Source organism: Vanessa cardui, chromosome 24 (genome assembly GCF_905220365.1).
Source record: "Vanessa cardui chromosome 24, ilVanCard2.1, whole genome shotgun sequence".
Lineage (NCBI taxonomy): Eukaryota > Metazoa > Arthropoda > Insecta > Lepidoptera > Nymphalidae > Vanessa > Vanessa cardui.
The window spans coordinates 9,931,727-9,956,352 of NC_061146.1; the positions used below are offsets into that span (position 1 = coordinate 9,931,727).

General features: G+C 35.7%; 1 protein-coding gene across 3 annotated transcripts in view; it reads left to right on the forward strand.

The window, feature by feature from the left end:
• Positions 1 to 19,930, forward strand: part of LOC124540122 — a 151,000-nt gene extending 131,070 nt beyond the window's left edge. The window contains exons 5-31 of one of the 3 annotated variants that reach the window (XM_047117559.1): positions 613 to 719; positions 3,310 to 3,501; positions 4,116 to 4,292; positions 5,722 to 5,904; positions 6,388 to 6,567; positions 6,852 to 6,971; positions 7,948 to 8,059; positions 8,549 to 8,718; positions 9,090 to 9,181; positions 9,254 to 9,366; positions 9,469 to 10,449; positions 10,532 to 10,761; positions 10,894 to 11,007; positions 11,135 to 11,297; positions 11,804 to 11,883; positions 12,181 to 12,363; positions 12,739 to 12,865; positions 14,013 to 14,191; positions 14,289 to 14,433; positions 14,802 to 14,920; positions 15,348 to 15,510; positions 15,873 to 16,033; positions 16,538 to 16,711; positions 16,795 to 16,989; positions 17,198 to 17,368; positions 17,550 to 17,694; positions 18,094 to 19,930. In XM_047117559.1, coding sequence (XP_046973515.1) covers positions 613 to 719; positions 3,310 to 3,501; positions 4,116 to 4,292; positions 5,722 to 5,904; positions 6,388 to 6,567; positions 6,852 to 6,971; positions 7,948 to 8,059; positions 8,549 to 8,718; positions 9,090 to 9,181; positions 9,254 to 9,366; positions 9,469 to 10,449; positions 10,532 to 10,761; positions 10,894 to 11,007; positions 11,135 to 11,297; positions 11,804 to 11,883; positions 12,181 to 12,363; positions 12,739 to 12,865; positions 14,013 to 14,191; positions 14,289 to 14,433; positions 14,802 to 14,920; positions 15,348 to 15,510; positions 15,873 to 16,033; positions 16,538 to 16,711; positions 16,795 to 16,989; positions 17,198 to 17,368; positions 17,550 to 17,694; positions 18,094 to 18,388 — 5,071 coding nt within the window. In that variant the 3' untranslated portion in view covers positions 18,389 to 19,930. The remainder of the gene's footprint in view (positions 1 to 612; positions 720 to 3,309; positions 3,502 to 4,115; positions 4,293 to 5,721; positions 5,905 to 6,387; positions 6,568 to 6,851; positions 6,972 to 7,947; positions 8,060 to 8,548; positions 8,719 to 9,089; positions 9,182 to 9,253; positions 9,367 to 9,468; positions 10,450 to 10,531; positions 10,762 to 10,893; positions 11,008 to 11,134; positions 11,298 to 11,803; positions 11,884 to 12,180; positions 12,364 to 12,738; positions 12,866 to 14,012; positions 14,192 to 14,288; positions 14,434 to 14,801; positions 14,921 to 15,347; positions 15,511 to 15,872; positions 16,034 to 16,537; positions 16,712 to 16,794; positions 16,990 to 17,197; positions 17,369 to 17,549; positions 17,695 to 18,093) is intronic. The other 2 variants (XM_047117557.1, XM_047117558.1) reach the window with 2 other exon arrangements.
• Positions 19,931 to 24,626: the final 4,696 nt, after the last annotated feature.

Genomic DNA, 24,626 nt, shown 5'->3' on the forward strand with positions numbered 1-24,626 from the left:
TAGATGTTGTCTTGGGTCTAGGTGATGTGGTACCATCGTTACCAATGTAAAAAAATATATTTATAAAAATATGAATAGCAGAGGAAAAAATAGTTTTGAATTAAAATATGCAATGATTCAAAACTATTTTGACGATTTTGACAATGTTGTTTACTTGGTGGTAGGGCTTTATACAAATCCGTCTGGGTAGATACCACCCACTCATCAGTAATTCTATCGCAAAATAAAAGTACTCAGTATTGTTGTGTTTCGGTTTGAAGGGTGAGTGAGCCAGTGTAACTACAGGCACAAGGGACATAACATCTTAGTTCCCAATGTTGGTGGCACATTGACGATGTAAGGAATAGTTAATATTTCTTACAGCGTCATTGTCTATGGATGATGGTGACCACTTACTATCAGGTAGCCCATATGCTCGTCCGCCAACTTATACCATAAAAAAAATCATTAAAGACGTATCACGTTGCACGTAACCCAAATCAAATGTTAATTTTAAATGCATATTTATGTGGTGATGTTGTAACTTTTTCAATAAATAATGCTATTTGAAGTAAGCATATTTTGTAGCATTTTAAAATATCATTAACAATATAAAAATCTTTCAATTTTCAGAGCTGTCTACTCCTGCCCCCACGGATACCATGTCGTTGGACTTCAATCGAGGAGCTGCCAGGCTGACGGGAAATGGGCAGGTCAAGCACCGGCGTGCAAAAAGAACAGTAAGTACTTAATATGGTATCTGTAACCGTTAATTTTGCTGTCTCACATGGTTTGATGTACAATACCAAAAAGTCGCAGTTCATGGTGTTTAAGGCTGCCAGTAAATGTCCTAATTTGGTTCCTCCCATTACACTTTGTACCTCACTTCTGATGAGAGTGAATAATTTGCGCTGGCCAATGCAGACAGCTTTGACGAAATTCGGAAGAAGACCGCTTCATTGCTAAACAAAGTGCGTGGCAGCAGCCACAGTGTACTGAGCGAAATTGCCAACAGCGGAGACTGTCCGCTGATCGGCCAAATGGCACAGAGGACTACGTCCTTTTTAGTTTTAAATTATTAATTATTGTATAACTACTAACATAGATATAAGTGTTTAAATTATCTTATTTACTAACAATTTTATGGATCGAAGTTGTCCGAAATAAAACATTTTCATTTCAATTATTAATCTTTCGAGACGAGACTTTAAAGTCATCATATATTAAACATTACATACATTACATCAAAAGCTTGTAATTTTCCCACTGCTGGGCTTAGGCGTCCTCTCACTTTGATAAGAAGGGACATATTCTACCACGCTGTTTCGATGCGGGTTCGTGCAATACACATGTGGCTGAATTTCGATGATATTACACATGCAGGTTTCCTCACGATGTTTTCCATCACTTCCGAGCACGAGATGAATATAAACAAAAATTAAGCACATGAATTTGAACCTGCAATCATCGGTTAAGATGTACGCGTTTTAACCACGGTGCCATCTCGGCTCCAAGTCATCATAACAAACAACAAATACTTTCCAATACTTTAAGATTGTTAATACTTCGAGCTTTAAGTTAAATCGTACTCATGAATTAATGATATCGGATAAAATGAATGCCTTCATTTTGTTATTATTAAGCCTTAATTTGTCACTCGAAAAGTTAAAATTAGTGACTACTGGCGACCCGCCCCGGCTTCACAAGAGTACTTGATATGTATCGTTATACTATGACTGAGTTACATAAAATCATTATAAATTGTAACCTCTATATTGAAATAGAACTAGTTATTTACAGTAACTGTAAAGTGCTCGAAACGTCGGGACGTTAAAAATAATTAATATACCTACGCGATTCAAATCCGTTATAACTAGTTTTATTTCAATGTGTAATAATCGCGAAAATTTAAGACAACCTCTATATTATTCTGATATATATAACCTATGTTACTGTAAAATTTCATTCAAATCCGCTTAGTAGTTTTTTCGTGTAAGACTATCTTATACGCTTACTTCTAGGGCAAAGGTAGTTAAATTAAATTTAAATAAAATACATTGATGTTGGGGGTTTTAATCAGTTCAATGTTTTGCGAAAATTATGATCGTAAATACTACTTGTCGTTTTCTTCTAAAAATTTTGTAAAATATATTAACAAGAATTTTTATTACAAGAATTTCCACCTTCGCATTCCGTATGAAAAAATTAACAATTCAAATTAAAGTAATAAAAAATATGTTGCCACTTTAAAGAATTGCTTAAGTTTATTACTCAAAATGTAATTTTCCAAAAGCCCCATTGGCGGTTTAACTTCCCTTTCTTTCCCCTGGCAATATAATGCCCCGTGTTATCACAGCGACAAGGCGTTTCATTTGTCGAAGGGAATATTACCCTCTTGTCAATATTCATCGCGATCTTGATGGGTACTGTCGATAAGTTCAATCTATCTGTCAGCTATTTATATAGTAAACTATATAGCTGTCGCTGTGAGTCGAGATGGCCCAGTGGTTAGAACGCGTGCATCTTAACCGATGATTGCGGTTTCAAACCCAGGCAAGCACCGCTGATTCATGTGCTTAATTTGTCTTTATAATTCATCTCGAGCTCAGCGGTTAAGGAAAACATTGTGAGGAAACCTGTATGTGACAAATTTCATAGAAATTCTGCCACATGTGTATTCCACCAACCCGCATTGGAACAGAGTGGTGGAGTATGTTCCAAACCTTCTCCTCAAAGGGAGAGGAGGGCTTTAGCCCATTATTAATAGTTTTAGTTCATATTTGTATGTATATATATAAGCATTTAATATTGTTAATTCTTATGTTAACAAAACTGAAAACGTTTATGGTGAAAAAGAGTAACTACTGAGTTTCTTCTCGGTAGAATCTACTTTCCGAACCGGTGGTAGCTTCACTTAAATTCTTAATTGACGATTCAAAAGTGCTTGTAAAAGCCCACTTGAATAAAGTTTATTTTGATTTTGATGATTTTTGATTTTGTTATAAAAAAAAGTAAAGGGGAACCAATATTTGTTTAGTTTTATTTATTTTCGGAGCGAAGTCGGGTTTTCGTTTAGCGTTTAAATAAATAGCTATCAAAATGTAATAACATTCAGAGCTCCACTAAACTGCTAATTCCAGAAATCAACTAATGGATTAAAAACAATGTCATGTGTTGTTTTTTGATCCCTTCCGGTATCGACTTTCATTATTTAAATCCATTTGTACTAATGGAGTATTTTTTTTCTTGCTCTTCCATCACCACTAACAAATTCTCTTTGAGTTCGGAAGACTTTCATCACAAATAATAATCAAAAATCTTTTCCTCCAGTATACTGTCTCCAACCACCCACCATCGAGCACGCGCGCCACTCCGCCTTGCCGGAACAAGCTACCTTCGACCTGGACGCCACTATCCAATATAACTGTCATACTGGCTACGTGACGAATGGCTTCCCAAGGGCTAAGTGTCTGGCTATAGAGGGGCAGGCTTCGTGGTATGGACCGGATATAACATGTGAACGTGAGTACAGTTGAATAGAAATTTGTTTGATTTGAAATAAATATAGCATTTGAACTATGAGTTGTTCTACAAAAGAACAGCCCTCGTACTAATGATAAATACAATGTAACGTACATATTAAAAAAAAAACTAAATGTGCATCCCAGGACGCCTAACACAATTGATAACTTAAACTAATCTAAGGTGAACTATTGCATATTGATATTATTTAACTTGAGAAAATCTTAGGTTAGGTGTTGTAAGGAAAGGTTCATTAATTAAATCTTTTATTAAATAATATAAGATATATTTTATTCTTAGTTACGATTCTTGGATATGTAAATTAATATAAATATGATTATTGGAACTAATAATCTACGTACACAAAATGGAGAAAAGGAAACCAAATAGATAAAAAGAAGCAGCTGCCCTCCCATAAGAATTTATTACTTCAAAAATGACCTACAGAAAAACACCACAAAAGTATCTACTAAAAACTATTGAATGTTTCTCCACTGGGAAGGAGAAACATCGACTTTTGGGACGATTTGAAAATTTTCGACGACTTAGCCAATATATATCTAACAACGTATATTCCATTAACTGTTTTTACATATATTCTTTGACACACACAGCTCGCTCTTGCGGTGAACCGGGAGACGTTCCACATGGGTGGGTGACAGCTGATTGTCACACCTTCGGATGCAGGGCTGTGGTGCAGTGCGGACAAGGATTCGAGTTGGTGGGAAAAGCTGAACGTTACTGTCAAGCTGATGGGGCCTGGGCACCTAAAGAACTACCAACGTGTGTCCGTAAGTAGTCTTAATCAATATATGTTTTCGAGGTTTTAGTGATGAGTCTAAATTAACGTGAAGCCCATAAAATGACTTATATAAGTTATATAAGACTTAGTAATACAGTTCTTATTAAATTTCATAAAAGAGAAATGGAGAATTATTATGTTAATAACTATATCCATTATCTTGTTTAGCATTTCGTTTAGGTGTAGTATCGTTGGTAACACTTAAGCTAGTTTGACGAGAAGTTGCTTTTAATTAGGCTCATCATTAAGACCAAATTTCAAGACTTCCTGCGTTTGGCATTGCTTCGTGACAATGTAGTTGCCGATTTCAGTGTCGTTCATTTGGAATGTTGCATGGTTTTCGAATTATCGTGAATTATCTAAATGTTTTCGGTGACTAGTTGGCATGGCGCTTGGTATTTCAATATTATCATGGCTATCACCAGCAATATCATTGTCATGACGCAATTGGATCGGATCTCCCACTTGATTAAATGTTTCTATAACCTGTATTTTAATTGTAACATTAAGATCTACTAAATTATTAACTTAAGCTAAATTCATAACATTTACATTTTTAATATTTATAATATTATCTCGAATGAAATTTCTATTATCTGTTCTTCCCTTAAATTTTTAATAAGTGCTAAAAATTAAACCAAGTGGGACGTCCTCGGAAACTGAGTTGTGATTAATAAATTAAAAAACATCTTTTTTCTCCTTTCCTGCTGCTGAAAAGAAGGAGAGAAGGGGACAGTTTGAATTAATTTTGTAGTATTGTTGCAAATATAGAATTGTTATTCTATAATGTTAGCGCAATCTTTCCAAAAAAAAATACAAAATTTTCATGGCCATGGTAACCAAATTATGACAAATACCTAACTGCCTTTAGCCTAAAGTTATTGCTACGTGTATGTAGATGATTTAATGATATATGTAGATGAGGCTTCGATGTTGAATTTATTGTAAATTTCTATCTCTTATATCTTCTTAAAGTAAACACTTCGAATTTACTGTGCTGTAGCGAAATAAAGGTAAACGAAATATTATTGTTTTATTTAAATTATCGCATGATGCTTCCTTTTATTTAATGCATGATGGGTCTAATGTCTTATTTATTTGGTGTTTACGGGGAAATGAATCATGACAAATCAACTTTAATTTGTTCTAATAACACAAAAAGTATATTAGTAAAAAGAACTTATGTATCTACGAAACTTTGATATACACAGAAATCTAAATAAAAAATAAATTAAAAATGTTAAATAAATTAATTGTATTTTTAATACATCCAATAAAAAGTCATGATTAATCTGGGATGTTATTAAACTACTAAGTTCCATCTGCAATCCGACGAAGCTTGTGAACTAACGAGATTTAGTACAGCGCCATCTATTGCCATAATGTGTCAAGTTAAAGCGACGCCTGTCGCCATCTAGTGGTGACGCAGGTGCAGTGTCCACCGCCAGAGGCACCAAGGCATGGAAAGGCTGTTTACACGTCTTGTGCGTACAACTCGGTGGTATCCTATGAATGCAAGTATGGATACCGCCTGGTCGGTGACGCAACTAGACGATGTGGAGCTGATAAGAAGTGGTCGGGGACTCAACCAGTATGCAAGGGTAAGGAACGTATATTATTACGATGATAAAATTCTGTCTAATTTTGGAGAATGCAATAAATCTCAAAGAAGAATAGCCAACTGCTTAGAAGATATTATAAAGTTTAAGTGTATGAGCAAACATCTGCTCTTAGTATTCCCTCACTTTCATGGTGCGATGGAATGGCAATCCAACATCACTTAGAAAGATCAGGCGCAGCACCAAGGGCTTTACGTACTTTCTAAAATACGGGTGTATAAATAGAAGCAATTTCTAAACCCGGGATTATCAGGAGAATTTCTTTACAGAAAACCCCATTTTTTTTGTCGGTCAGATACGAGAATTAAATCCCATTCAGTTAGTTTAATAAAGAAAACAATATTTAAGGATGATTGCAAGAAAAATCCGCTGTACACTTACCATACCAAATTAATTATTTTACAATAATAGAGGTCTCTTAAAGAAATCTAATATAAAAATTAATCCTCTGTTATATTTCGTTAGAAATAAATTGCGGACATCCTGGGCAGCTGTGGAACGGGTGGCTTGAGAATATATCCTCGGGCACAGGATTAGGAGCTTCGATAATTTTCCGATGTCAAGACGGGATGAGAATGGAGGGCAATGGATCAGCAATATGTCAGAGTGATGGCACTTGGAGTCATCCCTTACCGCAATGTTTAGGTAAGATTCTCGTGGTAGTGTTTAAAATATGCACCAAAAGTTTATTTTTCTGTGAAATCCTTCATCTTTCAAGATTTTGCATATTTTTAAGTGAATTTTCTTGACGCATATTATTGTATGGTAAGTCTTATTGCTTTGTGTCAAACGATATGCTAATATTTTCAGTATGTCTGTGTGACCTGAATGAATATGACGTGTTGTTAGTGAATATAGAAAAATACCTTTAGATACTACGATGTATTTTTTGGTAACGTAGATTTTATTAAATTGATGTTTTATTTTAGCACCTTGTGTGGTCCCACATGTTTCCCAGGGGAAAGTAGTGCTGATGGAAAACAGGACAGGTGAAAATGAGACGCAAGAGCATACCCAAATAGTTGGAAGCTCTTCGATGGTACAACATGGTAAGATGTTATTACTAGATAAAAAACACTTTAATGGTCAATGAAACTAATGAACAACCAAATACTTATTAAATCAGTATTTATTTTTCTTTGCGAACATCTTTTTAACAGTATTGAGGTAATTTCTCTGTAAGTCCAAAATGAACGTAAAACATGTGACGTTAAGCCTTTAAGGCTAAAGGCACTACAGCGAAATAAGATTGATTGTAAACCACATTGACAAAACTTAATTTGTTTGATGACCTCCGTTGTTGAGTAGTGTGTTCACTACTCAACCAGTGTTTTCATGAGTAGGCCACCCCGAGGTCCCTGGTTCGTCCCGGCCAAGTTGATTTCAAAAAACTTCATTAGTTTTCTATATTGTCTTGAGTTTGGGTGCTTGTGGTACCGTCGTTACTTCTGATTTTCCATAACACAACTGCTTTAGCTACTTACATTGGAATCAGAGTATGTGATATTGTCCAATTTATTTAATAAGTTTACAAACCTGTCGATGTAGATAATTCATTACTTTTCTATGTTGTCTTGGGTCTGAGTGTTTGTGAGACGACGGTACTGTATTTTCCCATGTCAGGTATATTACCGTTCCAGTCAGGTATTTTATCCTAAGTGATATCGTAAAGGCGAGATTAAGTACGTTTGTTTGTTGTTCGACGACCCCCGTGGTCGAGTGGTGTGTACACTGGTTTTCATGTGTACGCCACTCCGAAATCTCGGGTTCGATTTCCGGCCGACTCGATGTACATTATCATTAGTTTTCTATATTGTCTTGGGTCTGGGTGTTTGTGCCACCGTCGTTACTTCTGTTTTTCATAACAGAAGTGCTTTAGCTACATACATTGGGATCAGAGTAATGTGTGTGATTTTGTCCAATTTATTTAATAATGTTATAAGCACCCTTTGAGGCAATCTACAGTTTTGGGGAACCTTATTTCGTTTTATGAATATGGAATATTTCATGATCCTTTGTTTATAGGGGAGATGATTGTGGTTGACTGCGAGAAGAATTATGAATTTCCATCCAATAACGTCGCTGTTACTTGCAATAATGGTACTTGGACACAAATACCGAGATGTCAACCAGCTAGGTAAATTATAAACTGTCTATTTTTACTATAACATAAATCTTTGTCGGAAAAGTCTCTAAAAATCCAATAAAAATGTATGACTGTATTTGAGGATGGATTTAAATTTTTGATAAGAGCAACAATGCGATTTTTTGCTATTTCTTCTCCCTGGATGCTGCTTTGCGCAACGGAAAATATTGGAAACTACCTAGTATTTAAATACTGACAGTTCAAAAATCGCTTCATTGTGAAGTTTACTTGAATACATTGAACTTGAATACATGATCACGAGATTTTAACAAATTAAATGTCATATTTTAAGATGCTAATTATTTTTTACTAACATATAAAAAAATTAATACAGATTTATATGTAAATGTTTTTGAATAATAGCAGACGTTTAAAATTTTGAAAACTCATAACAAATTTTATTTTTAATATTAAGCCTGCACACCTAAAAAAATGACACAAGAATGAAGTACATTTAAATTATTTACCAAATTCTTACAGATGTAAAAAAATGCCAAAATTCCCTCGACACGGTATGGTGATCGCTCCCAAAACCGAGCACGGGATGAAAGCGAGGTTTCGATGCAAAGATGGTTTCGAATTACGAGGGAACCCCATTGTGGTCTGTTCTTTTGGCGTTTGGAGTGGAGAAACTCCGAAGTGTGAAGAAGGTGATTCTAAAATTAAACTAAACGGGTTTTACAGTGTAGAAACAATTACAATTAAGTTTGAAAATAGGATTCATTTAGACATTTATGTTTTCTATATTATATACGTATGCGATGGTTTTTTGTTTGAATTTGGAAACCTTACAAAAATATGATAAATATGGTCTATTGATTATTAGATTTTTTTAGTTACAATACATTTCATGCTTTATTTTATGCCGTTTTTTTACGGGTTTAAATAATTTCTATATCTCTAAAAACTAGCTTTCTCAGCTCCAATAACTAATCAAAGCCATCACGTAATGTTTTAATGAACTTTGTCTAAATTTTTATGACACAAGCATATGTTTGAATAAAATAATTCGTTTTTACAGTATTTTGTCCATTCCCTGGTTATATTGAAAATGGTAAAGTACTTCTTGTTGGAAACATGGGACTATACGACTATCGTCCTTATGTTAAAAAGGTAACTTTGATAAATTATAACGGTATTTATGTAATTCTATACAATTTAAACAATTTTTATGGTTGATTTCAGGTAGTAAATAATAAGCAAATTATGTATGAGTGTGAAAAGGGATATGTACTGTCGGAAGGTCCACCAGGAGCCACCTGTGTTGGTGGCCATTGGAGTCCTAGAGAACTTCCTAAGTAAGAAATAAATTCTTTTAAGCGATTTTTTCTTATCTATTAATTTACATCAAAATGATATATTATAATGCGACTTGATGAATATATTTTTGTATTCGCCAGATGCACACTATATCAACACCCTCGAATAAGATGGAGTAGAAGGCGTCGATCAATAACTGAACCAGAGCTCCGTCACAAACGTTCCGCCTACCTCCGACAATATTATAACAAGCTTCGTAGACAGTCAGATGCTTCTCAAGAGCAAATGGATGAACTGTACGATAAATACAACCATGACAATCAGAAACCAACGCTGAGACATGCAAATTTCAAACTGATGAAGAAATTTGATCTGGATATCGATGGAGATGAAGATGATATGATGGGCTCTGACGTTCCTGATGGTGAAAATTACCCAACAGCTGTTTACACTGTTTACAATGTACATGGTGAACCTATAGGGCATAAGTTTTATTCGTATCAACCAGTTTATGAACCAGAAGATGATGAATTGGTTCATCGAGTAGATTCGACTGAATATGACGATTCGAGTGATCTAGAAAACGATTCACATATAACTATATTAAAAGGCGGTGTATTCCCGGATCACGAGTTTGCGAGCAATGAAATATCAGAAAATATTAATAAGCTAAAACACCAATATTTTGAAAGGTATGTCGACAAGAGACGGAAAAGATTTTTGAATTTGAAAAATAATGTTAGAAAAGAGGTTGATATTGAACTGAATGCAACTGAAAGTAACATACATGTAACAACACAAACTCTAGAAGAACCAAAGCCTAGAGTCAAACGTAATATAAACATGGAAGAATCGGATACTCAATTGTCAACCATAAATTCAATTCCCCAAAGTCCAAAATTAATTAATGATATTGATCCAGATTTACTTAAAGTTATACCACTTCCATTGAGAAATACATCATCCGGGTCATCATCGGGTGAAAAAGAAATGGCAGTAATTCCGCTGCAGTATAAAAACACGAATTCCACAGAAGTAAGTAATAAAACGGATAAACGAGAAAAAAGAACGAGTAGAAAAACCGATAGATTAAATCAAACTACAGCAACTGTACCCAAAACGTAAGTTAAAAAATCTTTTGATATAGTCATTTGAAAAATTAGCCTCAAAATTATCAAATATATAAATAAATAATACTTACAGAGGCCGTGAGGGCAAAGGGGGCAGGAATAGACAGCAATCTCAAACAAGTGCAGAAGATGAAACAGGTCAAAGTGTTGAAACCAAGGATTTAGAAGGAGGAAATAAGACAGGGAATGACAAAGGCAAGAAAGGCAGACCTAAAAGCCCCTGTGAAGCAATCGAAAGTGAACCATATATAAACATTGAGGTAGTTAAGTATGGAAGGGATCCCAATAACACTTTTAGTTCTGGTAAGAATTAAACATACATAATTAGTTAATGTTAAACAGACGCTAAATTTTTAGATACTTTATAAAATGTATTATACCAAATAATCCCTTTAAAATACTATTATGTTAGATGAAGTTCTAATATTATTTTAGGAACTATTGTCAGAGTCGCTTGCGGTAAAGGCTATGGTCTGAATTTGGAGGCAAACGCAACAGCTAAGTGTGTCCGTGGTAGGTGGAAGCCGGAGAAGCCGATGTGCGAAATTCGTGAGTAAAAACAGGAAATATAATTTGAAATCCGGAATGAAACCCACAATTTTATTGTAATGCGCATGATATGTGTACAAAATACCAAATTGGACATAAAGTATTGATTCTAAAGTTTCTTTTACAGTACCTTGCCATGTTCCTTCGACTGAATACGGGATATACACAATGTCTCCGAATGCAAGTCCAGCAAGCATAGTGTCAGGTCTCGGTCAAGGAGATGAAAAGGAATTAAACGAAACAGATCCGGTTCCTAATGGTCAGGTTGTCCATTTTTCGTGCGAATATGGGTAAGATCACACAATAAACTTGATGACTTTTTATAAAAATATGTAAATATAGCTAGTAGAGTATGCTAAAGATGTTGAGATAGAAATGTTCTCTATTTAAGATATGAGTTCGATCAGCTAAAATAAAGATTGATGGTACATCCACCAATGGTGGACCACCATTACTTGCTATTCTGTTTGTCTAGATGCAAATGTGGTTATCTAATCAAGATGAATACAATGTGTTCCATTAATATGGAATTATCATAAGGTTTTTTATTATCATAGAGGTAGATAGAAGGTAAAATTGGCCAGCTGAAGGTAAAAAGTCGTTATAATAAATATTTTCCCATAATTAATACAAATGAATGCACCGCCAACCTTAGGAACTATGATGCCCCACTTATACCTAGAGCTTCATTAAGTCACTCATCCACTCAAACTGGAACTCAACAATCTTGACGGTTAGGACTTCCCCTGATAGGCTTGCCACCAAATAAACATTATAAATACTAAGCTTTTTCTAGGTATAATGTCCAAGGACCAACAAATCTTCGTTGCTGGCTTGGTGAATGGGCTGTTACAAGTATGCCGGAATGCGTGGCGGGTATGCTTCTATTTGTTTAAATATTTTTCACCACGTATAACCACCTATAATATTAGCACTAATTCAAATTTAAAACCCCTTAATAACGCATAATTCGTTTAATTTTGTATGAATTATGTCATTCTTGTACGATAGTCCTTCCATTTTGTTTGTATACTTAAATAAAACATTACAACCTTACTTTTTCGTCGATTTCCCATGTTTGAGTTGAGATTTGCTAAATTGTCCATCCCAAAACATAGTATATTAATCCGCCAACTAAACCATTTAGTTTTACACCTTGTTATGTTATGCCAGCCCCATGTGAACTTCCAATCCTGCATGGTGCGACGTACGAAGCAGGTTACAGAGCAGGTCTGACTGTAGCTCACGCATCATCCATTAATATTGCATGTGAGCCCGGGCGGCTACCTCCAGCCACATTAAACTGCCATTTGGGAAGATTGCAACCAACAGTCCTCGATTTTTGTAGACCTTTAGGTTCGTATCTCCAACTAACACTTAGTATCACAGTAATATCTTGATTTTCATTTGTTATTAATCAGCACATCTTGTGTACATTGGAAGCAGTTTACAGAAAATGTTATATGCATTCCTTATGTTTTCATGGGTACGCCACTTCGAGGTACCGGGTTCGATTCCCGGCGGAGTCGATATAGATTATCATTACTTGTCTATATTGTCTTGGGTGTGGTTGTTTGTGGTGCCGTCGTTACTTCTGATATTCCTCAACACAAGTGTTTTAGCTACTTACATTGGGATCAGACTAATGTATGTGATGTTGTCTCAAATTTATTTGTATATAATTCTCAAAAACGAATAATATAAGTTTTTAGATAATTAAAATTATTACAGCAAATGTAACTCGTCCTCGACCAACATCAGAGTACCAAAGTGGATCAGACATTGTACGAGAAGACATATCTGAACTTGAACCTGATTTACAAGGGAAGGGAGTTGTAGAGTGCGGGCCGCCAGCTAGGTAAAGGATTTTTCAAGTAGACATTTAAAAAAGTAATATGAAATCAGTATGAATCTTTTTGCCTCGCTAACAATACGAACATTCATTTATTTTAAAAATAATTGACTATCGCTCCTACAAAGAAGACGAAAGGAAAAGAGATTCACTCTATATATTGAAATCAATGTTGTTTTCTTTTATCAATGCGCTTTCATTGTAGCTTTTGTGTGGGTATTTTGTTTGACTTTTATTTACAATGAGCCTATTAATTAAATTGTTAAAACTGTAATTACATTCAGGCATTTTGGGTAATTTTAAAACAAAGCTTGTCTGATCTTGGAAAAATTGTATTCGATTATAAATGCAAGCAATAGTATCCTGATCTGTAAGCTTTAAATGCATTGTATTATTTGGTTTATTTTTTATTGTATTATTTTTGCCTATATAGTTAATTAAAGTGAGTTCGAGGTGTGTTCAGTGTTTTGATGTTTGAACACAACTTGTCAACTCACACCATAGATACCCAGTAAATTATGGGAAGCGACAAAAAAAATAATATTTTTGCAAAGTCTGCGTTTCTTATTTGCTGGCTGGAAAGACTGAAGGGAACCCAGGCGTTCAGGGATGCCAAGCCCTGGTGAGAGCCTTCTAGGTTCGGACTTTTGCTTCTGTAACTTCATCATGTTTCTGATCATCATCATCCAAATCAATAGCTTCATCACTTTTAACTACTTTATCACTATCATGAAAAACGTCACCATGTTCGGTGATTTCTTTTGGAATTATTTGATTTCTTCAATAACTATTTATCATACATTAAGTTTTATAGATTTATAATCTTTCACTCGGTCTTTATCGTTTCAACGATTTCGAAATCCTCAGAAGGCAGGGCTTAGTTTCGAGTTTTATGTGCGTGAAACTAATCACTAATGGGACAGCTACATCGCTGTTTATGGCTTTTTCCTTTCTGTCTTGGCCGAGCTTGCGTTATGTTGCGATTTTTTGGCGAGTTCACGAGTACGATAGTGCATGCCGTTTACATTGAATACGGGGGATTTTTATTAACATTTTGACTACTTTACCGAACTGATAATTTCTTAAATTTTTAACATTGACGCTTTATTTAGGCAATTTTTAGTTTACTTTTCCAAATGACGATTTTTATTAGGGTACAAGGGACTCTTATTTACCGTGACGGGTCAGAGGTTAATGAGACTGTTGAAGCGGACGGTTACCCTCATGGAACGGAGGTCACATTTAGATGTATCGCGTCTATCATGGGCGAGAAAACCACTTGGAAGCTAATATGCGAACATGGAAATTGGGTCGGCAAAAGTTTTAACTGTGGTAAGTATATATATGCAAACCAAAACATGATATTTACTCAATTATTCAGTAAAACTTTACGTTAAGATCATATTATTAAAATAAAATAATTTCGCAGAAGACCTGGAAGCGCAGAGTGAGGAACTTCTGAGCAATAATAGCTGCACCTTCCGCAACGAGGAGCCTCACGTCGTCTCATTTTTCAATGACCTCGAGATCACTGAAACAGTTGACTTCCCACCGGGTTCAGTGATTGTATCCAGGTATTTATTCTTGAATATAATAAGTACAATATTCATTATTTATAATTAAGCCTTTATAGGATATATCTTTAATACCCATTACAGAAACTAAATATCATTAGGATTGCAAAAGAAATTTGAGGATACGTGATCTCAAGTGAAATAAAACGGATTTATTTAAAACGATGATTCCTTTTGCATCTGAGTACTTTAATTTTAAATATAGGGTTCCACTTGGCGGCCTGCTTTCTTTTTAAAATAAATAAATATTCAAATATTTGTAATGAATATCTAATCATATTATACCTGTTTTGAAATTTAAAGACAGAAAAAATAATTTCCAAGATAAGAGTTCTATCGCTATACACCGATATATTTTTGTCGTTTAGATGCAGTGACATCGGCAAATATGCAATGACTGGGTCATCAGTACGAAGATGCATTGGTGGCTCCTGGGACGGTGTGAAACCCACATGCTTTGGACTGAATCAAGAAAACGATTATGCTAGTGCGTAAATATTATAGAAACATAGACTTATATCACAACAAACAAAACAACAACAGTCTGTAAATTTCCCACTGCTGGGCTAAGGCCTCCGCTCCTTTTGAGGAGAAGGTTTGGAACATACTGCACCACGCTGTTCCAATACGGGTGGGTGGAATGCACATGTGACAGAATTTCGAAGAAATTAGTCACATGCAACTTTCCTTACGATGTTTTCCTTCATCGCCAAGCACAGGATGAAATATAAACACAAATTAAGCACATGAAAATTTAGCGGTGCTTGCCTGGGTTGTACCCGTAAACATTGGTTACGATGCCCGCGTTCTAACCACTGGGCCATCTCGACTTATATCACGATTTCTATCATAGTTCATATATTTCATAATTTATGACTTGATAAAAATTATTACCAGTAATGTTATATTTTCAGTGGAAAAACCTCCAACTATTCTATTCAGGCATTCTCAGGGACCAATAGCTCAGACAAATGATGGCAAATTATTGGTGTACCCTGGTACGGTATTGCACATGGAGTGCTTATGGATGAGGAGATTCGGCAACCCGAAATGGAATGTAACCCTTCTTGATCCTGAGTAAGTTATTATACCACTAGTCTCAAATTTAACGGTTTTATACAGTTATACTATCAATTAGTACCCATAACTTTGTCCTTGAATATTAATACAGGATACATGATATCGGGTGTGAGGCACTAGTAATTTATAAGTAAATACTCTTTTTTGCGTTGGATAGCCCATTTATTATTACACTTACGAGGCGCATCAGTAAAATTGAACGCGTGTGAAAACATTCCATGGAATTAATTAATTATCAATTAATAAAAATCTCACGGGTTTCTTACTTACGTTTAATTGAAGGAAAAATAGTTTGAGAAAATGTATTATTATTAAGTGTATTATAGGCTTATTAAGTGTTGGTATATTTGCATCTTTAGATTGGACAAGAAGTACACAGAAGGATGGACAACAGACCCTGGACGAGACAGTAGTCTCGAATATAGATTGAGTATATTAAATGCTGAAAAAGAAGATTCTGGAATATATCGTTGTGAAACGCCAGCTCGACAAAGTCACCAAGTAGAAATTATTGTTGAAGGTAATTGTGGACTTAAGACATTATTTAATTTACGTCTCTGCTGTAGTTTGGTACTGTTGTCAGCTCAAGCATATTTGCCGTAAAAGAAATAGTGAATTAGGATACAAAATCTTCAATTGACCTGCGAAAAGTATACCAATGTGATACTGACAAGTTTGGAATCTAACTGTACCAAAAACTCTCTAAAAGTGACAATCGATCACAGAGGTGACGTGAGGAGGATGTGTAGTCTATACATCGCTTTTCATGGGTACGCCACTCCGTGGTTCGATTCCCAGCTGAGTCAATGTAGAAAGAGTTCATTAGTATTCTATGTTGTCTTGGATCTGGGTGTTTATGGTACCGCCGCTATATCTGATTTTCCATTACACACGTGCTGTAGTTACTTACATTGGGATTAGAGTAATGTGTGTTATGGTGTCCAATATTTATTATTATTTAAAAATATATATATATATGATACTGCCAAGTGTAGAAACTAACTGTACCAAAAACATTCCGCAGATGTTCATTGCCCACCTCTGCCTATCCGCCGAGGTTTAGTGGCCAGCACTTTGGAGACGCAACTCGGCACCGAAATCAAGTTCTCCTGCGCTAACGGAAACGCACTGCTTGGTTCCCACACGCTGCTTTGTCGTGCGTCAGGCAACTGGAGTGCCCCACTGCCTGTTTGCGAAAGTGAGTCAGAAGCATTAGCATTATTTCACTTCACTTACTTACAAAACCTTTTAAATCAATGACCTTGACATCTTCGTTCTTAGGTGTAGAATGTGGTGAAGTCCTTCACGATTCACCCCTTGGCGAAGGCGAGCGACGACCACGGGTGGCAGTAGTATCACGTGGTGTGGGCGGACGCGCTGCCTTCTCTTGTCCCCCGGGCTGGGCACTAGATGGACCGACCGAGACTGTGTGCCTACCCGCTGCTGACTGGGCTAGGCCCTTTCCTATTTGTAGAGGTAACTTAGTTCCGTCAACAAATACAAAGAAAAAATCTATTAAAGTAATCTAAATGAATTATCAAAAAAGGTATTTGATTCACGCGAAGCTTAAGTGAGCTAGTGTTACAGGCACAATGAACATTATTTTGAGAAAATCTTCCTTATTTTTTTTTTATTCGTTTTACTCAAAATACGGTATTAAACACTTCATCATAACTCATTCCAGAGGTTTCATGTCCAGCACTACCCCCACCGGCCTCAGGGTATGTCCTTGGACGAGCACCGTACAGAGCTGGTGACGTGCTGCAATTTCACTGCAACCCTGAACACACACTCCATGGAAGACCAATCCTCGTCTGTCAAGACAGCGGACGTTGGAGTGATAAACCACCGACATGTACATCTTTTCAATACGTCTTATCGATAACACAACCAAATTATATGGAGCTTACTAGAATATTAACTATTTGAAAAAATGCACTTTTTAATTTGGTCACATTCAATCATTTCGAGTCACTTTTTTTATGTGCTTTAAAATTGGGTTTCAAGCTGTTATATGTGCAAAATTTCGTCACCAGGTGCTCAAGCCTGCACATATCCCGGTACGACTATTTCGGGACGCATGTCATCAGTCAAATTCTACTACAAGATTGGCGAAACCGTATCATTCACGTGCGAACCTGGATATAAGCTTAAAGGGGCCCCGATGCTCAGATGTCTCAAGTATAACAAATCATTTATGTTTTTTTATTATTTATCCTTTAAATTACGATAAAAAATCTAAACGTATTTATACTTAATTTAAAATATACAATTTTACTGGTAGGGGATTGTTGTCTTGATACGGGCAGTGTTTTGTAAGCTCAAGACACAAGGTCTTCTTTGTGCTTGTAATACTGACTCATGCTTCAATCAGAAGCGCTTTTATTATACAATAAACTATTACCACAGACGATAAAGCTTAAACTTTAACACAATTTCAGATTGCATAGATTATAATAACATTGGTACTTAAACAACCTTAACTACACAGTACACAGCTTCTATAAATTATGTTATCATTCCTTATGGCACAAAACAAAATGTCACAGATTGAAATAATTGCTATTAACATTTTCACAGGAACCGAAAATGGTCTAACGCAATACCACTCTGCACTCCAATAAGTAACTACACTTCGACTGACACGCTCGCAATGTTTAACGGTGACATAGATGCCATGCTGTCAGACGAAGCCATCTTCCCAACGGACATTTTGAAAAGGCGCGAAACGCCCGCCATTTTGTCACCAGAGAGTTATAAGGCCGCTATGACACGTGTGGCCGCAACACGCATGCTCAGAAGATCACCAATAGAGACTTATAAAAATAGAATTTTTAGAGTTAATAGATTATTAAGGAGAGACAATGAGAGATAATTACGTGATTATTTAGGGCATTATGTGGAATAAAGTTCATGGTGTCGTATAGATGTTATTGTGCCAAGATATTTTTTTTCGAGTCACACATTCCGTTCAAAAATATTTAAGATTTATTTAAGTTGGCTTTTAATTTAATAAATTATGATCTAGAAGTTTTATATAATGATAAGCTATCTCCAATTTTAATTAGATTGAATTAGGATTTATTGTCTTAAATTAAAATCTATATATTATTGTATTAATGTTATGTTTTTTTTTTTTAAATTGGTGTAATGTTTTTTTCATATATGGTAATATTTATATTATAATAAAACATGAACTCTAGTTTTTTCAGAACGATGACAACCCAATGACGAAAAATATAATAACGGGAAATAAGGTTTTCCAAAAAAATTTTTTGGTCTTAATAGATAATAATCCTTTAAAAACTTTTAAAAAATACCCCTGGAGCATACATAAGCATCCCTGGAGCATTTAATTCAAAAGCAAATTTGGTCATAGCGTTCAATAATATTCTTAGATGATTAGTATCCCTCAAATAACTTTATTAAACTAATAAAAAAAAAAAGTACATACGTGCTAATACACACGCATCCAAATCGGTATATAAAAAAAAACAAAAAAGAAACAAAAATGTAATATATATCACGATATAACTTTAAAATGTAAGAATTCTAAATTCAAAACTTAAGTCTCTTTTTGGGTTTCAGCGACCGATTTCGAGATTAATCTTTTTTAAAAATAACCTTATAAACTGTTTGCTTAACCAAGAAAGAGAGAGACAGAAAATACGGAGCGATAAATGATAAAAAGAGAGAGTAAGATACTTACTGCTTATTTATTGTAGCTCAATGATTTTGTAAAATAAATAAAATGTATTAAGTGTGTTCATTTAATTAATAGTTTTAATTTTATTTGATACTTGTGTGATTAAGGATTTGACTAAAGAGACTAAAATGATATCAATATATAATTAAGTAGGTAAATAATTTGTATGATATTATTTTTAAAATTGTTACCTCTGAATTTTCCTTCGTTTTTTTTCTTAATAAATTTTATTATTGTAAATAATATACGCTTCGCCAAAGATATTAGAATATCTGTTAAATAGTCTTTATATTTATCTAGATATAATAGAAATTAAGCATTAAACAAATGTAATTATAAAATTTAAGTATTTCATAAATTAATTTTTATTACAATGCTAGTTCTACAGCGCACAAATTTGGAACAATTTTCGATCTTTCGATGTTTTAGGCCAAGTATGATGAAATTAAAAACTTATAAGGATTCAGAGTTTATGACAGATATAGTCTGTGGTATGTCAATTTAGAAAATGTTTTTTTTTTCGTCGTTCTTGGACTAGAATACTAAAATATGCATATCAAAACGAATCGCATATCTTAATGTATTTCGAATAAATTTTCAATTCTCAAAAAGAACGATATCGTATTTTTAAAGGTTTCCTAAAGATGTAATAATTCTGTTCCCTATAATATGGATACGATCGCAGAAGATTTAATAAAAATATAAGAATTATTGTTTTATTATTTACGAATTCTATATTTAAATTAAAAAAAAATACAGATATTATAATAAAAACTTTTGAATATGCCAAATAGAACCCAAAAGCGCCGAATTTGAGTAAAAACAGGACCAAATTTTAAAATATCAATTAACTCTTTTGCATTTAATTAAGAATATAAGAAGTGTATTTGCCTAGCGGTTAGAACGCGTGCATCTTAGTCGATCATTGCAGGTTCACACCCAGGCCAGCAACATTGAATATTCATGTGCTTAATTTTTGTTTATAATTTATATCGGCGGTGAAGGAAAACTGCATGTGTCATTTCATAAAAATTCTGCCACATATGTATTCCACCAACGCGCTGTGGGACAGCGAAACGGAATGTATTCCAAACCTTCTCCTCGAAGAGAGAGGAGGTCTTAACCCAGTAGTAAGTAATTTACAGGCGTTTATTATTGTTGTTGTAAGGAAATAGGACAGAATTCCATCCAGATTAAATCCAATCTTCCATCCTTAAACAACAGCAGTAATCTTTTTCCAACCATCATCTTTAACATCCGGCTGTCCTGATCCAAAGTATTACAGCTAGGAATTATTCGTTTACGCCTGTACCACATTCATTGTACTGTCTGTGTACTGTATGTTTTTGTAAACAATTACCCGGTACATTGTTGACTGTACGATACCAGAAAACTCCAAGTGTCAACATCCATACAAAGTTGTATATCAATCGAATGAATGGCAATTGGTGTATACAGCTCAACAGAGAAACATACATTGATGTATAGTCTACTAGCAACCCGCCCCGGCTTCTCGTATTCAGTACTGATAATAAATATACCACATAATGTCTTACAGCTTTTTTGTTATTAGACAATATACACGAGCTGAAATGGCCCAGTGGTTAGAACGCGTGCATCTTAACCGATGATTGCGGGTTCAAACCCAGGCAAGCACCACTATATATGTGCTTAATTTGTGTTTATATTCATCTCGTGCTCGGCGGTGAAGGAAAACATTGTGAGGCAACCTGCATGTGTCTAATTTCATCGAAATACTGCCACATGTGCATTCCAAGCCGCGTTGGAACAGCGTGGTGGAATATGTTCCAAACCCTCTCCGTAATGGAAGAGGAGGCCTTATCTCAGCAGTGGGAAATTTACAGGCTGCTACTTTACTTTACTACTTTACATACACGGCTATGTGCATTTATATTTTATATGTATTACACAAATAAACCTTTCCCATTGATCTATTAAGAAAAACCGCGTCAAAATCCGTTGCGTATTTTAAGGATCTAAGCATATATAGGAACAGACAGCGATAAGCGACTTTGTTTTATACTATGTGATGATTTAATGTTGTCTTAAATTTTCGCGATTATTACACATTTAAATAAAACTAATTATAACGTCTACCCGTGACCACGAACACTGCAAAGTGCTCGAAACGTCGGGATGTTTAAAAATAATTAATATACGCGATTCATCCGTTATAATTAGTTTTATTTAAATATGTGATGATTCTAATCGAATTAGGAATAATGATAAAGAAACCTATTTATAATATTAGTATTTCATGCGATTTGCTTAATTGAGCACTATTCAAAGTTTGTTATAAGTCTTTATTTACGAATTTAACACACATTATAACACATAATTACTTATATCCACTATAACTATACATCAAACATCCCGAAAACAGTTTCGTCGACGATCAAAAACGTCATTCCTTCCCAAAACCATAGTAAATATCATAGACTAATGAAGCTCTCGACCAATGATGTAGCGTGAATTTGTCATCAATTTTTTTATACGATCCGTAGAGGCATATTACTATTCTCCACCTGATGGTAAGTGGAAGTGGAGTCCAATCGTAAAGACGACCAGTACAGTTAGCAAGAATGAGCTACCTTTACTTGGTGGTAGGGCTTTGTGCAAGCCCGTCTGGATAGGTACCACCCACACATCAGATATTCTACCGCCAAATAACAATACTCAGTATTGTTGTGTTCCGGTTTGAAGGGTGGGCGCCAGTGTAACTACAGGCACAAGGGACATAACATCTTAGTTCCCAAGGTTGGTGGCACATTGACGATGTAACATCAACAGCCTGTAAATTCCCACTGCTGGGCTAAAGGTCTCCTCTCCTTTGAGGAGAAGGTTTGGAACATATTCCACCACGCTGTTCCAATGCGGGTTGGTGGAATACACATGTGGCAGAATTTCTATGAAATTTGTCACATGCAGGTTTCCTCCCGATGTTTTCCTTCATCGCTGAGCACGAAATGAATTATAAAGACAAATTAAGCACTTGAATCAGCGGTGCTTGCCTGGGATTGAACCCGCAATCATCGGTTAAGATGCACGTGTTCTAACCACTGGGCCATCTCGACTCTTTGACGATGTAAAGAATAGTTGATATTTCTTACTGTGTCATTGTCTATGGGTGATGGTGACCACTTACCATCAGTTGGTCCATATGCTCGTCCGCTAACCTATTCCATAATAAAAAAAGAAAAACCTAGTCGCCCTGGCCATGACGGCCCGTAAGAAGCCGCTTCACGCCTCGTTTGTTTCTAAAATTTTGTTTAATTGGTCTCCTCTTACGGTTGGAATACAATATATACAATTATACATATATGGATAATTGTATAATTAAGTTGACGTATTTGATATATTAAGTGTTGATGTGTAAATATTAATGCGTTTGGATACCTACAACTTAAAGTAATTACTGAATATTGTCATCGATATCACATACTGGGAGTACATTCGTTTCTATTTTCCTTTGATAAACGCCGCCATGGTGTAAAACAAAGTCGCTTACCGATGTCTGTCCTTATGTATGCATAGATCTTTAAAATTACGCAACGGATTTTGATGCGGTTTTCTTTTAATACAGTGATTCAAGAGGAAAGTTTTTGTATATAATACATGGACAATAAAGTAGAGAAACACTGATAATGTAAGGAGTTTCTGATGTGATGTGAATAGACAATTCTATAGTATATTTAGTATCAGCATTGCCCATGCTTAGCCAGCATGTCGGTTATTATTTATATATGACGGCGGAGGGCCATCACCACAGTTATAGTTCATGGTTTCCTTTGTGGGCGTCTATCGGTGGGTGACGTAGGATCAAGAAAACACACTTGTAAAATCAACCACAGTATAATGACTCAGTAACACAGTTTAAGTAGGTAACCGGAATGCGCGATGGTTCTGTGACCGCACGCGCCGAACGCTCGGAGAGTAGTGATGTCCGACGTTCTCCTCTGGCGCATGCTTACACAAACTCCATCGAGTGCCGCTACGTGGCGCTGGCGTTCCGGAAACGATTCCATAACGTAGTCTCGTGGTAGTGGTATACGTTCCGCTAGATGGCGATGACCGAAATAATTAACCCGGTTGCGACACGGCCATCCTGCTTGCACACGCCCACGTGTGATTGTTAACCTGCCGACAAAACATACCACAGAAAACCTTGTTCTGCTCGGCCACTTCTGACATTACATACACATTGGATAAATAAAGAAACTCTTAGACCACTACAGTTTAATTTCTATTAACAACTCAGCTTCAACTCTACTTTAAAACAATATCGAACAATAGGAATTCAAAATAATCAAAATTACAATTACAGTCAAGATCACCACGCCAGGCCAGATACCAAAGTCATTTTATTCCACATTAACACTATACTGCAACATTATCTTTAAAGTTTACAAAACTCTACGAGTAAAAACCTCTAGCGCCACGGCTCTCTAGCCGACTGGCAATCACATTGCCCTGCCGCATCCACCGCGTGGATCGAAACCTTGCATGTGCCCGTGTGTATCACCCCGTGACTACACACCATTGTGGTCTCTCTTAGACCCCGATCTCCGCCTGAGTTAAACGCGCACCGCGCACCCACGGTCTACTTGAGTTGCCTCAAGAGATGCAGACTTCTACCGGGCTACGACTACGTAATAACTACAGGTACGGTCGAACACAATACGGCCGCTAGCATCCCTTACTCGTCTACACACATTAAGCTTACCCGTCAATACCGTTACAGCTATCATCAACATCAACATCGACTGGTAAATGACCTGCTGGCATCTTTCTTAACCTATCGTGTGCATATTTGTACGTACGCTTTGAATTTAAAGCCTTTAACATGTAACGATCACCATCCAAAACCTTAATCACCTGAAACGGACCTTTATACTTCGGGTCTAACTTTGTTTGGTTCCGTTCTTCGTTTTCTAACAATACAAAGTCACCTACTGCAAAATTCTTAATTTTAGCCTTTGTTTTATCAAATCGAGCCTTATCATATTCCGCACCTTTTGTTATATTCCCAGCCGCGCGATCGCGAATTTCGTTCAAATCAACATCGGTCTCTATTTCGCTACACATCAATGACAACGGTCTTGCAACTTTCCCGATTAAAAGTTCAAGTGGAGAAGCTTTTGTAATTCTATTCATCGTACAATTTATTGCTAGTTGAACCTCGCCTATAGTATCCTGCCACGATTTATCACCGCTTGTTTCTACAGCAGTTAACATTGATTTAAGAACACTCATAACTCTCTCTACTTGCCCGTTGGCACGAGATGAACCGGTCGCTATCAGATGTAAGTCAATATTTTTACTAACACAAAAATCACGAAATTCCTTACTCGAAAAACAACGTCCTTGGTCAGCTATTATGCGACTT